Raw genomic sequence first — 16588 nt, 5'->3', positions numbered from 1 at the left:
CACCCACCCACGCCCACTCACTTTCTCATTGACTACAGATTATATAGTAAAACTTGAGTTCTGCTCAGCTATACCGTAACCAATCATTTTCCTGAAATTTAACTAACCGATCCTAACATATTGTAACATGATTATGTAACCAATTATATCCCACCACCTTAATTAGTTTACACCCAGCAAAATTAATTATACAGCAGACAGGAACAATCACAGAACCAGACAAACAATAACAAAGTGGGAACTATAATGACAAAACAACACAGAAGTAAGGATTTCACATCCCAGTATTGATAAGTGAGTTCTTGCCAGACAGGATGCTGTTTCCTTTTACGTTTTCTAGGCACTTCCCTTTCTCTGGAGGTGATAGGCATTATCAGGACAGGATTGTATTCCTAACAGCCCAATAGCACCTTCTTTCAATGTGACTAGTTTGGAATGGGAGGATGTGACCTGTCGCTTCCTAGCTTATGGCTGCCTCTGCTGCTTAGCCAAAGGCCTTAGCCTAAGCACAGGGCCTCAGACTGTCACAGTAAGAAAAGGCCCTTACGCCGGCAGACAGTGATTTTGATTCTCTTTTGTACCTCTATAACTAGCCAAGTGATAAGAATACACCTAAATTCTTAGAGTATAGGCCTTTACAGACAGGCCTGAATATCTATATCCTAACAGCACCCTTCAGAGAGGAAAAGCCCCATGTCCCATTCTCCAGCCCCCTGAGCCTGCTGGGCCCCCTCCTCCTCCCTGGGGGTGGATTGGAGCTGGCACCTCCTAGAGGTGAAAGACCCTGCACGTTCCCCACCCCTCTGAGCCAACCAGTTCCCCCGCCCTGGGATCAGATTACTGTCAACACCCCCTGGATGGGAAAGGTCCTGCATTCCATTCTCCAACCCTGAGCCTGCCAGTCCCCCTTCCCTGTCCTGGGGCTGGGTTGGAGCTGGTGCCCCACGGAGGTAAAAGAGCCTGTATCTGTTTGGTTTGTGCTCTAGGTTTGGTACTACTGATCCCCATAATGTAGCCAGCTACTTTGCCTTCTCTCTTGTCCAGGCTGAAGGGGGCTCTGAGCCGGGGTGACTGGTTCAAAACCAAGGAGATCCTACTGAAGGGGATCGACTGGATCTTGAATGAGATCAAGACCTCGGGCCTGCGAGGTCGGGGCGGGGCTGGCTTCCCCACAGGCCTCAAATGGAGCTTCATGAACAAGCCTTCAGATGGCAGGTGGGTGGGGCAGGGCTGCTACTGTTGAGCCCTCTGCAGCATGGGGTGGACAATGGCCCAGAGCGATACAGCTCCTTCTCCTAGTCTGAAACATCGCTGTGGGGCAGGGCTTGGGCCTGCATAGAACCTAGACATCCTGGCTGCAAGCTCCCCGCACTAACAAGCGTTCCTGGAGTACCTCCACCCCGGGGGCAGTCCCAATGCAGGGCATGGGGCTGCTGAGCTGCAGTGTGTCTGGGCCCCGTTGGCTCCCTAGGGTGGGGACAGCTGGCAGTACAGGCCAAACGGGCTTTGCTCGCTGGCAGCAAGGTGGGGGAGCTGGGTCTGCTGTGGGATGGTAGCTCACGGGGGGAGGGCTGCTGCGGTCGGTCCGACGGGGTCTGTGTTCCAGGCCCAAGTACCTGGTGGTGAATGCAGATGAAGGGGAGCCAGGCACCTGTAAGGACCGCGAGATCATGCGCCATGACCCACACAAGCTGGTGGAGGGCTGCCTGGTGGCAGGGCGCTCCATGGGGGCCCGGGCTGCCTACATCTACATCCGTGGGGAGTTCTACAATGAAGCCTCCAACCTGCAGGTAAGCAAGAGCTATATGGGGAGCAGGCGCACTAACCCATAGAGCCTGGGGAGTTGTGGGGTGGGGCAGCAGCCGCCACTTTGACCCATTTCCCCATGTGGCACAGAGAGCAGGGCTGCGGGTGTGACGGCAGGAGCAGCTGTACTGACTGGTCTCTCTACGGGGCACAGAGGGCAAGGCAGGCCAGGGAGCCAGGCCAGGCGGGTGTGGAGCAGCAGGGCCGGGGGAGCAGCTGTGCTGACCTGTCTCCCTGCAGGTGGCGATCCGTGAGGCCTATGAGGCCGGCCTGCTGGGCAAAGATGCCTGCAACTCAGGCTACGACTTCGATGTGTTTGTGGTGAGAGGCGCTGGGGCCTACATCTGTGGGGAGGAGACAGCGCTGATTGAATCCATTGAGGGCAAGCAGGGCAAGCCACGCCTCAAACCACCCTTCCCGGCTGACGTTGGTACGACCCACCGGGGAACTGTGCTGTTGAGGGGAGATGGGGGGTGCCTTAGTGGGGGTTCGCTTGCCCTCTTTAGGGTACTGAGGGATTGTGGGGTGTCCTAGCTGGGTCCCCCTGTCCTGCTCCTTGTGGGGCAGGGGGAGGGGGTCACGTTGTTTTGGAGCACTGGGACCCCCAGCCTGCTCTGCGTCCATGTCACTGCTCTCTCCTTCCCCAGGTGTGTTCGGCTGCCCCACTACCGTGGCCAATGTGGAGACAGTGGCTGTGGCGCCCACCATCTGCCGGCGTGGGGGAGCCTGGTTTGCCAGCTTCGGGCGCGAGCGCAACTCGGGCACCAAGCTCTTCAACATCTCTGGGCACGTGAACACGCCCTGCACCGTGGAGGAGGAGATGTCGGTGCCGCTCAAGGAGCTGATCGAGAAGCATGCAGGTGAGATGCCAAACCCCAGCCCTCTCCTGACTGCTGGGTGAGCAACAGGGCTGGACACCCGCCCGTCCCCCCTTCCCCTCTTAGGCCACTTTGTCTCAGGGCTGCCCCACAGGTCTAGCTCCAGCTGTTGCGGCTGTGGGTAGCTCACGCTACAGAAGTAGGCAGGTGTGTGGGGGGAGTGATGGGGGAGACAAGTGCTGGCCTGCTAACCCTGCTTGTGGCCTGTGCGCAGGGGCTGATCTGTCGCTTCCACCCAGAGCCTGGAGTAGCAGGTGACACTAGGAGGAGGCTTGGGTGGAAGGAAGGGGACAGCACTGGGCATCATGGATCTGGTTTGCCGTGGGGAGGGGAAGTGCTAGGCCTAACCCTGCCCCCTCTGTGCACAGGAGGTGTGCGCGGTGGCTGGGACAACCTCTTGGCAGTGATCCCAGGAGGCTCCTCCACCCCCCTCATCCCCAAGTCAGTGTGTGAGACGGTGCCCATGGACTTCGACGGGCTGGTGCAGGCGCAGACTGGGCTTGGCACAGCTGCCGTCATCGTCATGGACAAATCGGTAAGTGCCGGTGGCACGCTCTCTTCCCCCCCCCCCGTCCTCCCTCCCCCGCAGTGTGGCACTCACCCTCTCTTCCTCCCCCAGACAGACATTGTCCGAGCCATCGCCCGCCTCATCGAGTTCTACAAGCACGAAAGCTGTGGGCAGTGCACCCCCTGCAGGGAGGGTGAGTGCTGGGAGCTGGGCTGCTGCTGATCTGGGTACGACTGGGGGAGGTATGCCAGACTGCCCATTGGTGGGATTGGAGTTGGTGGTGGGGGAGGATGCTGGGAGGGCTGGGGTCACTGGGTGTGGTGGGGAGGATGCTGGGCTGGCTGGGGTCACTGGGGTCAGGATGGGGCGGGGAGGATATCTGACTAGCTGGGACCATGGGTGGAATTGGAGTGAGGATGCTGGACTGGCTGGATCTGTGGGTGGGGTGTGCCCAGCTGTCAGGGCCTATGGGTGGGATCGGGGGAGGGCACTTCTGCTGATGCAGCCTCGCCCCCCACCCCAGGTGTGGATTGGATGAACAAGGTGATGTGGCGGTTCGTGCAAGGCAATGCGCAGGCAGCTGAGATCGATGCGCTCTGGGAGATCAGCAAGCAGATTGAGGGCCATACCATCTGCGCCCTGGGCGATGGGGCCGCCTGGCCTGTGCAGGTAGTGGGCGGCTGGGCACCAGGGCAGGGGTGGCCTGGCAGAGGGAGGGGGTGTGGGTAGGTGGTGGGTGTGTGCATAAACTAGCCTGACACAAGGGCTGTGTGTGTGTGTGTGTGAGTGAGTGAGAGAGGCTCCTGCAGATGGGGGGGGTACATCTGGGGGCTACTCTGTGTGCGGTGAGGGGTGGGTGGCAGATGCAGGATGGGGGGGGATGCTACCTTGCCAGCCCTGCACACTCATTCCTTGCTTGCAGGGGTTGATCCGTCACTTTCGCCCAGAGCTGGAGCAGCGGATGCGGCGTCATGAGGAGACCCAGGCTCGGCAAGCGTCCGCGTGAGGGCTGGGTGCCCGGTGATGGAGGGAGCTGGATCCCGCCTCTCTGTGCGTGGTCAGCGCCCCTCCCCCATGACAGCAGGTGGAGGGGCTGAGCACTTGATCTGCATGGGGGCAGCCCTCGGTGCCTCTGGGTGTTGATAGGTTTCTCTGGCATGTGCGGGGCGGGTGACTTACCTGTGTGTATATTGGGGTTCCTCTTGCATGAGGGGGAGATCCCCTGGCTGTGCTGTCTCCTCACCCGCCCACTGGGTGAGCTCCTCAATAAATGTGCTGTGGTGGCAGCTGGTATCTCCTTCCTGTGTGAATGCGCATCTGTGTAACGCCAGGGAGCAGCTGGGCACGGAGCCCCAGGCTGCTGTCCCTCGCATGGGCGCCCCGTCTCTTCCAGAAGAGGGGCGGGTTGGGTTCCATTACAGCTGTGGCGATCTGGCTATTCTTGGGGGTGATCTAGTACCAGTTGAGCTCTGCTTGGGTCTAATTTGAAAGCCCGACCTGACACTTCCCCGAGCCTGAGCCAGTGCTGCTGCTGCCTCCGTGTCCTCGGGGCTTCCTGCCCTCAGGCCCCTGCGATCTGTCTGGGCCGCCTCTTGCCTGGGAACTTGGAGGTGCCGCGACTCGTTGGCATGCTCACTCTGCAGCACAGGCCGTGTGGCCGGGCAGCGGTGACTGGCAAGAGACTAGCAGGTGGCTGCTGCTGTGCCAACCCCAAGGGCAGCAGGTCGTCAGATCCGACCGGAGCCCATGGGGTTGGGCTGTTTTCTGACTTCACTTCACCCAAACTGGCCCCTAGTGAACAGGTTGCGGGGGTGGGGGGGGTTGCGGAGCGGTGCTGTGGGAGTGGGGGAGAGCATGGGCAGTGGGTGGTGAGGACTGGCCACAGAGAGCCTGGCCAGGGCCCACATGTGAGTGGAAGAGTGGCCCTGTGGGAGGGGGCCAGGCTGGGGCACCAGGGGTTCCTCCAGTCCCCATTGCTCGCAGGGGTGGGGTAAAGGGGGGGGCTGTTCATGAGTTCCTGTTGGTGTTTCCTGCAGGGGCAGGAGCTGAGGCCCAGCAGGGGGCAGCACTTGGCCCTGGGCCACTGCTCCCCCTCCACCCTCCCCAGCACTGAGGTGGCACACTGAACTCAGGGAGGTTTGTTTATGCATAGGCCCCACATGAAATACAGCAGGCTCCAGCATCACGGCTCACGTAGGTCTCACCAGTATCCCCCCTCCTGACACCATGTAACTCTTCTCCCCCGCAGCATTATCAGGGGCTGGAGATTCCCTCCTGGGGTCACCCCCTCAGCTCTGTCCCACGCTCCTGGGGCAGGCACGCCCAGCCTGCTCCCCTTGTTCTTTCTGCCCTTGAAGTGAGGGAACACCTCACCCAGCCTGCCCTGCTGGCTCTCTCTGCCTCCAGGGGGACCTCACCCAGACCGGCCATCTGGCTCTCTCCATGCTGCGGGGCTGGGGCAGTCCATAGCGCAGGTGGGCTGGGGGCTCAGCGGGAGCTGGGTGGGCGTGTTCTCCGGCGGTAGGCGCTGGGCGCCAGCAGCTCCAGCGTGAGGTCCGTGATGATGGCCGTCAGCCCCCACACCCGGTAGCGGCTGTTGAGGAAGATGGGCAGCGTGTGGCTGTAGCGACCCTGGTGGCGGAAGTGGGTGTAACCGTGGTTCTGGGCCTGCAGCAGGTGAGACAGAGGGATGGTGAAAACATCCTCGACCTGGGGGCGGAGAGAGATACAAACAGCATGTTGGTGTTGCACTGCCCGGCAGGGTCCCCTTACCTCCGTGCCTGGCCCTCGGCCCCCGGGCTGCGCTAGGGAAGCAGCACACCCGAGTGCCCTACGGGGGCTGTGTTCCATGGCCCCAGCAGACAGCACCTCCTACAGTAGAGTAGGGCCCGGGAGAGGAGCAGCTGGGACCAGGCTGCTCCCTCCTTGACAAGCCTCCCTCCCCACTAGGGGAGTGTATTCTCGAGCACAGATACTCCTGCAGCATGACAGCATCTTGCTGTTCCTCCCCCCCACAGGAGCTGCAGGCTGGGCGGGGCTCATCCCCTGTCCCCCTGGGAACTCCCCACTGGGCCGTTCCCCTCTGGAGCTGATGGAGGCCTTTTCAGGGTGACCTCTAGGAACTGTGCTCGGCCCTCTGCTGTTCAGCTTTATGAGGCATGGCTGCTGGCAAAGCAGGCAGGTGGCACAAAGGCGACCTCTACCCTCTTAAAACCTCGCGGTAGCGAGCCTCAGAGCCATATAGACGACGTGGCTTGGGCTGGAGCTTCAGAGCCCACCCCCCTGCCCTGGCTTCAGGCCTCGAACCCACACGCCTACACGGCTGTTTTCAGAGCTCCAGCACAAGCCCAGGGCTGTAGAGCCGGGCTCGCTACCGGCTGCAAGTTTTAAAACGCAGTGTAGACATCCCCAAAGGTGGCAGGGACGCATCAGACCTGGCACCTTCCATCCTGCCTAGTGCCAGCTCCTGTGGCTGGGAATGGAGCCTGCAGGTCAGGCTGAAGGGTAGGGCTGTCCTTGGCAAGCTGGGACCCTGATTAGCCCCCAGGGGTCCTGGTGGCTGAGAGGTGAATGCAGTTCTTGGTGTACAAGTGGAGACAGCGAGCAGGGGAGGGGGAGTAGCTGTGTGCATGTGGGTGGGGGAGGGCCCACCACTGGTTACCGCATCCAGTGCTGGGATTGGCCCCGCCCAGAGAACACCATCTCACGGCTCTGTCCAGGAGGTGTCATGCATCCATGGGATCGGTGCTGCACCCCAGCTTTGAGAGTTGCTTAGAGGAGCCCTTCAGTGTGCCAACCCCCCAAGGGGTCCCACTCTTCCTCCAGGGCAGGCCATGTGGCCTCACTGCCTCTGAGAGTGAGCCACTAGGTTCCATCCCTCCTGCTCCACCCCATGAGCTCTGCCCAGTGCATCCCACTGAGCTAGGCCTCTGCTCAGAGACTTGTACACTCTTCGGGGACTAATGCACCCCAGCCAGTGTTTGCAGTGACACCAGGCAGCCTTTCCCATACACAGCAGGGTTTATTAGTCACCTGGAACCAGTCTGGGGAGGGTCTTAGGGCAGCAGAGAGAAATAAAGGTTAAGACGCTGTCCATCTGGCCAAGCCAGTGCCATCTACCAGCCAAGCTGCTTGGCCTCCATTTCAGGCTCCGTCTGTCCCATTCTCAGTCTCAGATGAGCACGCTGTCTCTCTCAAATGCCCTCTTCTATCCCTTCCTGGCCCCTCTGTCATCGGTTCTCGAGCTGGCCTTGGCTCTGCTTCCCTGCCGTGAGGTGGGGGGAACCTCCTTCCTCATGTCTCCTGGTTGCTGTGTGTGCATGTTCTCGTCACTGTGGCTTCCTATCATCTTTTTTGGCTTAGGCATTGATATGGCTCGGTTTCACCAGGTTCTAGCCAGTTCCTTGTTCGCTGCACCCCACACAGCAAAACGCCACCCACACCTCATGTCTCCTGTGCTGCCCCAGAAGCAAACTTAACTCTTCTTTCATAGCTTCCAAGGCCAGAAAGGACCGCTGCCATCATCTGGTGTGACCTCCTGTCTAACCCAGGCCAGGGAACTGCCCCAAAACAATCCCTAGAGCAGAGCTTTTAACAAAACATCCAGTCTTGATTTAAACATTGCCAGGGATGGAGAATCCACCCTGACCCTTGGTAAATTGTTCCAGTGGTTAATTACTCTCTCTGTTAAACATTTACACCTTATTTCCAGTCTGAATTTGTCTAGCTTCAACTTCCAGCCATGGGATCCTGTTAGACCTTTCTCTGCTAGTCTGAAGAGCCCATTATTAACTATTTGTTTCCCATGTACGTACTTATGGACTCCGATTGAGTTGCCCCTTAATCTTCTCTGTAAGATAAATAGACTGAGCACCTTGAGTCTATCACTACAGGGCAGGTAATCATTTTCATAGATCTTCCCTGAACCCTCTCCAATGTATCCAAATCTTTCTTGAACTGTGGGCTCCAGGACTGGACACAGCAGTGGTCACACCAGTAGCAACTACAGGGGTAATATAACCTCCGTTTCCCTACTCAAGATTAGTCAGCATCACATTAGCTCTTTTGGCCTCACCGTCACACTGGGAGCTCATGTTCAGCTAACTACCCACGACTCCCAAAATCTTTTTCAGAGTCACTGCTTCTGAGGATACAGTCCCTCACCCTGTAAACATGACCTACCTTTTTTGTCCCTAGATGTATACATTTACCCATATTCAAATACACAGTTTGCTTGTGCCCAGTTTCCCCAGTGTTCCAGATCACGTGGTATCTGTGCTCCTGTCCTCTTCATTATTTACCACTCCCTGACTTTTGTGTCATCTTCAAACTTTATCAGTAATGATTCTGTGTTTTCTTCCAGGTCACTGACAAAAATGTTAAATAGTGCAGGGCCAAGGACCAATTCCCCTGGGACCTCGCTGGAAATGCACCTTCTCAATGCAATTTCCCATTTAAAATTTTCCACCACTGGGTGGCACTGCAAAGTATGTGGGGGAGGAACTGAGGCACACATAGCATTCATAGACCTAGTACAAACAAATCCCACAGTCACAGAAGATGAAGAGGTGACTGAGTCTGGTGCATAAGGATCGCCAAAGGAGAGCATTTCTGAGAGCAGGTGACTCTGTAACTTCAGACACAGGGCTGGGGTCAGACTGGAAATAAGGCACAAATGGCTAATAGGGAGAGAAAATAATGCTTGGAACAAGGTGCCCAGGCAGGGCGGATTCCCCATCATTCTTCCTTGAACTCTCAGGCCACGTCTACGCTAAGGGTGCTGCAGCTATGCTGCTGAAGCAAAGATGCTTCCTACAAGGATGGAAGGGATTTTTCCATCGCTGCAGGAACTGCACCTCTCTGAGGTCCTCCGAAGCGTTCTTCTGTCGACCTAGCCCTGTCCGCTCCAGGGGCTAGGCTGGTGCAGCTGTAGCGCTCGGGGCGGGTGGAGAATTCTTCACACCCCTGAGAGCCGTAGCCGGGTCACCCTAACATTTAAGTGTAGACCAGCAGGCCTCAGGGTCTCTTTGCAGGAGGTGGGCTCTCCCCCAAGCCAGGACACCACTGCCCGAGTGGGTTGCTAGGTGGGGGGCTCCAGTTGCTGCAGGAGGGGAGCTGCTGGGCAGGGTAGGGGAGGGGTCCCCCAGCAAGGGGCACTGGGGTGGTCTTGGGTTGCTGGATTGGGGCAGGAACTCAGCCAGGGTGATTGGGAAGGTCCACTCTGGCCAGACCATGAGTCACTCCAGGTAGGGGGAGCCTGATGCAGGCAGCCAGGTCCATGGTGACACTGGTCCCAGCTGCCCATAGGCCAGGGGCTCTGCTGATCTCCCTCCCTGCAGGAGGCCAGCACGCTAACCAGGCTGGGGTGCCGCCCTCCGGCCAGGGACCTGAAGGATGTGGGGGGCCCTGCATGTGCTAAGGGCAGCCGCAAACAGCACAGCCATGGCGGGGTGGGGAATGCGTGGGGCTCACCTCTTGTGGGTTGGGGCTCAGACACACACACTCCAAGGGGCCCAGATGTGCCAGGACGGGAGCAACAGTCAGTCCCCTCTGGAAGGAAACCAGAGTGAGACCTCACTGACACTGGCTTCCCTAGGAACCTCTCCCCATCCCGGGACCGACCTTTGCCTCACAGAGGTATCCCCTGCCCGCAGGACCCACCTCCACCTTGTAGCACCGCCCCCCTGCAATCCTCCCTAAGAGACCCCTTGGCCTCACAACACTGCTGCAACAGAACCCACCCCTACTGGGAGAGCCCCCATGGACCCTCCACCTTGCAGTGCCACCCTCCTCCTCAGAGAGACCCCCCCATGGACCCTCCTCCTGACAGCACTGTCCCCCGGAATCTCCCTCTCCTCAGAGAGGGCCCCCTCCGATAGCCTCTCTGCCTCACTACCCCCACACCATGGGACTCACCCTGCCTCAGAAGGATCCCCCCGCCAGCCTTCCACCTTAGCATCTCCCTCCTCTGAGACCCCCCCATGGCCCACTACCTCACAGCGCCCCCACCCCAGGACACACCCCACCTCAGAGAGAGAGACTCCCAATGGGACATCCCCACCTTACAGTGCACCGCCCCCCCCCCCATAGGACCCTTCCCTGTCACGCAGTACACACACCCCAAAAGACCCCTTCAACAGGACCCTCCCGCCTCACAGCACCTCCCCTCACATTGCCACGTGCTGTGGACCCCAGCCTCAAGAGGATCCCAACTCACATGGCTGCCCCCCATGGGACCCTGCTCCAGAGCAACACCCCACCCTTCATGCTGCTCCTCCCACATGATCCCACCCCAGAAAAATCTGCCCTGCCCCAAAGTGATCCCCCCCCCTCTCGGACTCTGCCCCAGAGAGACCCACCCCCTTCCCTCACACTGTCCTGCCCATGGGAACCCACCCCAGAGACCCCCCCTTCCCTCACACTACCCTGCCCCAGAGAGACCCCCCCCCTTCTCTCACAGTGCCCTGCCCCAGAGATTCCCTAACACTGCTAGGGGAGCGGAGTGGTGTTACCCCATTGGGTAGGGGTCTCATGACCCCCCAGATGCTCTCAGCCCCCACGTGCAGGCCCAGCTCTTCCTGAGTCTCCCTCAGCGCTGTGGCAATCACATCCTGGTCGGAGCTGTCGCGTTTGCCGCCCGGGAAACTGCAACAAGAAAACCAGAGTCTCCTTAGAGGGGAGGCAAGATCCATTGCCTCAGGCGCTGTGGCAGGCAGAAGGGGCATCTTCCACCCTGGCACCAGATGCTCAGGAACTGGCCAAAGGGGCATAGACTTATCACAGGACCGCAGAGAAGAGCTTCCATTAACTATTGAAACAACAGAGGGGTGGAGGGGCAGCGGCAGAGCTGTGCGTGAGGAGAGCCCGGGGCTGGGATAGCAGGGGACTGTGAGGTGGGACTGAGTTGCACTGGGAGGTGGGGAGCCCTGGGCTGAGATAATGGGGCTGTGGGTCAGGATTGAGGGGCACCGGCAGAGCTGTGTAGGGGTAGCTCTGGGCTGAGATAACAGGGGGATGTAGATTGGGATTCAGAAGCACTGGTAGGGTTGTAGAGGGGGGTGGGAGGGAGCCCAAGGCTGGGATAGCAGGAGGTGCAGGCTGGGATTGAGGGGGAACAGCACAGCTGTGGAGGGGTGCGGGGAGCCCAGGGCTGGGATAGCCGGGGCTGTGGGTTGGGATTGAGGGGCACCAGCAGAGCTGTGGGAGGGGGGTAGCCGGGGCTCGGGATTGAGGGGCACTGGCAGAGCTCTGGGGGGAGCCCAGGGCTGGGATAGCAGGGGGTGCAGGCTGGGATTGAGGGGCACCAGCAGAGCTGTGGGCGCAGGGAAGGTAGGCTTGGGGAGCAGGGCTGCAGGGCACTCAGTGCGTCGAGGGCCGTGGTACCTGACATCTCCCTTGTGCTGGCCTGTCAGCGTGCTGGAGCGCAGCGTGTACAGCAGTGCAGGGTACCCGCCCACAGAACACAGCGTCACCAGCACAGCCGCTGCCACCGCCTCCTGCCGGTAGCGTCTGGTGGAGGCCTCCAGCAGCCCTCGGCACCGCTGCTCATTCTCCCGGGACAGGTACCCCCCTGCAGAGCCGCCTGCCCTCCTGGCACCAATTGTGGGGCGGGCGCCCAGGCGGAGGCGGTGCAGGGCAGGGAACATCACACCCTGCGGAGAGAGCGAGAGGACAGCACAACTGAGGCCAGCTGCCCTTCACCGAGCCACGGCCACGTCAGCTCGCAGGGCAGAACTCACTGGGTGGAGCAAGGGGGCTGGAGGCCAGAGGCTCCATCTCGGTGGCAGTGAGGCTGGGTGGCCTGCCCTGAAGGAAGAGTGGGACCCCCTGGAGGCCTGGTGCACTGAAGGTTTCCAAGCACTGTTTAAAAACTGGGGCCTAGCACCGATCCTGTGGATCTATGGCAAATGAGTTCAAGTACTGTGGAGCCTGGAGTGGGCAGGTGGCTGGACAGTGGGTTCCAACACTCACAGGGGGGTGCCAGATAGAAGGTCTGTACTCTGGGTGTGTGCCTAGGGACCCTGAGATTGGGCAGTAGCTGGACTCTGTTCAGGCTCCAGATGTTTGAAATACCCCAGGGATCCAGAGCACAAAGGCTTGGATTCCATCTCACAGCAGCCCTAGCAGAACCCTTCCACCACCATGCCCACTCACCCATCCCCTCCACCACCATGCACCTCTACCTCATCCCCGCCCCCCACCATGCTTCCACTCACCCACTGCCATGCCACCCCCCATTGCTACACCCATCCACCATGAGCCCATCCCCTCCACCACCACACTATGCCACCCCTACGAACACCCACCCCTCCACCCACTCATCCCTATGCACTCTCACCCATCTCTCCTCCCATTACTGCTATGTGCAGTCACCCATTCCTTCCTGCACCCCCATGCACACCAGGGATAGCATGGTATTCACCAGAGGTGGTTTTTTTACCAGGTAAAATCATGTTTTTTACTACCCTGGGAAAAACTAGTTAGTCCCAATTTAAGGCATTTAAAAAACTGTTTCAGTAATGCACACCACTTTAGCTACATATTGAAAATGTGGTTCCATAAGGCAGTAGATTCAGTGATTAATTTAGGGTTGTACAAATAAAAAGTAAAACTGCACAGGGCATAATACGAATATATGTAATTAGGAACGTCGGAATGCCTGTGTCCAATTTGGTTTGGTATTTTCCTCAAGGAAATCATATAGGTCATGACTCATTTTCAATATTATACAAATAATCAAAACCATCTGAGGATATGAAAATGACAGCAATGCAGAGGTGCAGGCTTGATGCATTACGCAATCAGAAGCATGCAGCGTTGCAGGTGACCAGCCTGGGTCCATCTGGCCATGCAGCATTTTGCAGCAGTAGACCAACTTTGATGCAGCGGATAGACCGAGCCTATTCCTCAGTTATGAATGGGTGTATCCAAAGTTTAAAGATTCGTTCTTTGCTTGCTGCACTTGCTGGGCACTGATGCAATTGCATCACCAGTTCTATGAAGTTAGATGGACTATCAGCATCCTTCAGATTTTCCCATCCTTTTTCTTCATAGTGGATGAAAACGTAGATTTTTGAATCCAGACATCCTTCTGCTTTAAATGCAAGTAAATATTGCGCAACATTCAGATTTTTGCCAAGCACCCCCTGCTTTGCAATATATTCTTGTTCAGCTGATGGTTTCTTTCCTGAGTATTTTCCTGAGAAGGAGATTGATCAACATGTGTACAGGAGTAATTGCCTCAGGACGTCTCTTTTGTACTTTTGCTTTATGTGGTGCAAGATCTTCATTTATCTGCAGATCCAACCATACTTCACATGTAACAGCAACTGTTGATGTGTGTCCCTTTGGAGTGTGTCAAGTGCCACCGCAACTGGTTTCAATTGAGTGATCAAGTTCTTTGCTTCTTGGTAAATTCCTTGCGTATTAATTATACTGATCGCTCTATCTTCAAATTCTGCCTCATGAGTTCTCACAATCCTGAGATAATGTGGCCGATTTTTAACACATGTTTCCAGGTATGTTATTTGATTGTTCCATCGTGTCACTGGGGATTTGGCATTCTTTGAACCAAGCTCTAGGCTGACAGCGATTTACAAAAATATTCTGGCAATCTACGTTTCATCAAAGCACTTAGTGTACGTTCTTGTCCAAGAAGATTGAGTCAATATGATGCACATCCATCGTCTTCCAAATCAATCATACTTTCCATCTTTTTCTTATTTTCTGTCATGTCGCTCTTCACAATGCAACTGTACAGTTCATTTGCTAATGCCTTGGCTTCTCTTGCCAGTGTAGCATAGTACTGTCCAGGCTTTTTATTGCATACCATATCAACCACTGACGCATGAAGCAGTCTTCCCTATTTGCACACAGTGAGCAATCCACACAGTTACGTCGGCCGTAACTGTTTTTCCATGTAATTTGTTGCATGCTTCCACCCCTCAAGCCATCAGTAACTGCATTTCACTGTTCACCTGGTACCTGCTTTTGACTGGGTGCTCGGTAGCCTGGCCGTAGGCAGCTGATCATTGCTTGAAAAGTTGGATGCTCAATAACAGAAACGGGAATATTACTGCTACAAAAAAAATTAGCAATTTTCCAGTCTCTCTTTTGTTTCAGTTCTGGAGTTGTTTTTGTTACAAAACCATTTGTGATTGAAAACAACATGACACTTCCTGCTCGTTGTCTTTGGCTGACCTGGATCCAGCTTCCTTCTGACGTACTTGGCAATGGCAATGCAGTAATATCAGTACCTTCACCCTCAGAGTCTGAGTCTAACGCTCACAGATGTTTAGCCAAAGTCAGTCGGTTCTGGGCATCTCCTTCTTTCCACTGCATTCAGCAAAAAGGTTTCCCGCCTGAGATCTCAGTCGTACCACTCGCTTGTTCTTTGCAATTTCTGTAGCACTGCCTCTCTTCGCCACCTCCGCAAACTTTCTCACAATAGCCATGACTTGGGTCTAGTGGTTTTTCCACCTTTCGCTCGTGCTGAAATATTTGGACTTGGAGTCACCGTGCGCACTGAGTCCAGCGGCCGTGCTCCAGCCACCCTGGCCAAGGGACAGAGGCCCGGGCTGGGCAGCTCCCGACCAACAGGAGCCAACAGGCTTCCGCAGCTGCGAGTCCTGCGATGAATTTGCAGAAGGCACATAGGGAATTCTCCACACCCAGCAGGGTAGGGCAGGCCCAGGTCCCTTTCTGTTGGAGGGAGCCAAGGCAACAGTGTATACAGCCCATGCACCCCCCGCCCCATGCACCCCCCTCCATCTCTCTGCACCCCCTCCACCCCATGCACCGCCCTCCATCTCTCTGCACCCCCGTAACCCCCTGCACCCCCGGCCCCAACTCCCAGGGGCTCGCGCGGCCGTGTCTGGCCCCACGTGCTCTGGGGTGTCCCTGGCAGCGCACAGCCGGGCACTGGCCCCCACCGCCCGCAGGGCCGAGTCTCACCAGGCAGCTCCTCGGACACCGCGGGGTCAAAGCGCCCACGTTGCCCTCAACAAAGATGGCCCCTGAGCCAGCCTCTCCGCCCATTAACAGATCACCCCCGGTGACTTCCGCCCCAGAAAAACATGGCAGTAGAAGCTCCCGCCTCCCGCCGCTAACAGCCAATCAGATGACGGGAGGGGGAGTGGCGGAGCAGACACGCCCCCTTGCTGGCCCCGCCCTCTGGGCTTGGCACTAGCTGCCTCCTGGCGAGGATGTGGGGAGGGAGCTTGGGGGCAGTGACCGAGCCCTGAAGCACCTGACTATTTAGAGCCCCGCCCCTTTTCAGAGGGCCCCGCCCCCTCCAACCAGCCTCTGGGAAACCTACCCACAAACCCCCCAGCCCTGCTGCCTGCCCTCTGGGAATCCCACCCCCAAACCCCTCCCCACACCCCCCCAGAGCCTCCTCACCCCCCCCCCCAGCCTGCTCTCTGGGAATCCTACTCCCAAACCTCTCCCCACACCCCCCCCAGAGCCTCCTCACCCCCCCCCCCCCAGCCTGCTCTCTGGGAATCCTACTCCCAAACCTCTCCCCACAACCCCCCCAGAGCCCCAGCCTGCTCTCTGGGAATCCTACTCCCAAACCCCTCCCCACAACCCCCCCAGAGCCCCCAGCCCTGCTGCCTGCCCTCTGGGAATCCCACCCCAAACCTCTCCCCACAAGCCCCCCAGGGCCTCCCCAGCCCTGCTGCCTGCCCTCTGGGAATCCTACCCCCAAACCCCTCCCCACAAATCCCCCAGAGCCTCCTCACCCCTGCTGCCTGCCCTCTGGGAATCCCACCCCAAACCCCTCCCCACAAATCCCCCAGAGCCTCCCCAGCCCTGCTGCCTGCCCTCTGGGAATCCTACCCCCAAACCCCTCCCCACAAATCCCCCAGAGCCTCCTCACCCCTGCTGCCTGCCCTCTGGGAATCCCACCCTAAACCTCTCCCCACACCCCCCCCCCCCAGAGCCTCCTCACCCTGCAGCCCTGCTGCCTGCCCTCTGCGAATCCCACCCCCAAACCTCTCCCCACAAAGCCCCCCAGAGCCCCTTCACCCCCCCCCAGCCTGCCCTCTGGGAATCCCACCCACAAACCTCTCCCTACAAACTCCCTAGAGTCCCCTCAGCCCTGCTGCCTGCCCTGTGGGAATCCTACCCCCAAACCTCTCCCCACAACCCCCCCCGAACCCCCTCACCCCCCCCCACCTGCTCTCTGGGAATCCTACCCCCAAACGCCTCCCCACAGACCCCCCAGAGCCCCCAGCCCTGCTGCCTGCCCTCTGGGAATCCCACCCCAAGCCCCTTCCCACAACCCCCCCAGAGCCCCCTCACCCCCCCAGCCTGCCCTCTGGGAATCCCACCCCCAAACCTCTCCCCACAACCCACCTAGAGTCCCCTCACCCCCCAGCCCTGCTGACTGCCCTCT

General features: G+C 58.2%; 2 protein-coding genes across 3 annotated transcripts in view; one reads left to right on the top strand and one right to left on the bottom strand.

The window, feature by feature from the left end:
• The window catches only part of NDUFV1 (NADH:ubiquinone oxidoreductase core subunit V1), a 5840-nt gene extending 1351 nt beyond the window's left edge, over positions 1 to 4489 (top strand). The window contains exons 3-10 of the mRNA XM_074954473.1: positions 1045 to 1215; positions 1607 to 1790; positions 2047 to 2236; positions 2454 to 2666; positions 3053 to 3219; positions 3304 to 3385; positions 3716 to 3861; positions 4115 to 4489. Coding sequence (XP_074810574.1) covers positions 1045 to 1215; positions 1607 to 1790; positions 2047 to 2236; positions 2454 to 2666; positions 3053 to 3219; positions 3304 to 3385; positions 3716 to 3861; positions 4115 to 4198 — 1237 coding nt within the window. The 3' untranslated portion in view covers positions 4199 to 4489. The remainder of the gene's footprint in view (positions 1 to 1044; positions 1216 to 1606; positions 1791 to 2046; positions 2237 to 2453; positions 2667 to 3052; positions 3220 to 3303; positions 3386 to 3715; positions 3862 to 4114) is intronic.
• Positions 4490 to 5401: 912 nt separating this feature from the next.
• On the bottom strand, positions 5402 to 15272 carry NUDT8 (nudix hydrolase 8). 2 transcript variants are annotated; one of them, XM_074956817.1, is made up of 5 exons: positions 15145 to 15272; positions 11575 to 11843; positions 10704 to 10836; positions 9664 to 9741; positions 5402 to 5901 (listed from the first exon to the last, which is right to left on the bottom strand). In XM_074956817.1, exons 1-5 carry the CDS (start codon positions 15226 to 15228, stop codon positions 5680 to 5682), a joined length of 786 nt encoding a protein of 261 aa, XP_074812918.1. In that variant the 5' UTR covers positions 15229 to 15272; the 3' UTR covers positions 5402 to 5679. The 2 variants fall into 2 exon arrangements, with proteins under 2 accessions (XP_074812918.1, XP_074812919.1); XM_074956818.1 differs by having other exon boundaries at positions 5402 to 5859.
• Between the last annotated feature and the right edge of the window lie 1316 nt (positions 15273 to 16588).

This window comes from Natator depressus, chromosome 6 (assembly GCF_965152275.1).
Source record: "Natator depressus isolate rNatDep1 chromosome 6, rNatDep2.hap1, whole genome shotgun sequence".
NCBI classification, from domain to species: Eukaryota; Metazoa; Chordata; order Testudines; family Cheloniidae; genus Natator; species Natator depressus.
The sequence above is the reverse complement of the archived record's forward strand: the minus strand, read 5'-3'. Positions and strand labels throughout refer to the sequence as shown.

What these genes read in the sequence shown, in the direction of transcription:
- NUDT8 (XM_074956817.1), bottom strand. Translation starts at nt 15,228, where the DNA reads ATGGGCGGAGAGGCTGGCTCAGGGGCCATCTTTGTTGAGGGCAACGTG. An exon ending in TGAGACCCCTACCCAATGGG is followed by an intron (nt 9,742 to 10,703) that starts GTAACACCACTC and finishes GTTTCCTTCCAG; the next exon opens with AGGGGACTGACTGTTGCTCC. An exon ending in TGAGCCCCAACCCACAAGAG is followed by an intron (nt 5,902 to 9,663) that starts GTGAGCCCCACG and finishes CTCCGCCCCCAG; the next exon opens with GTCGAGGATGTTTTCACCAT.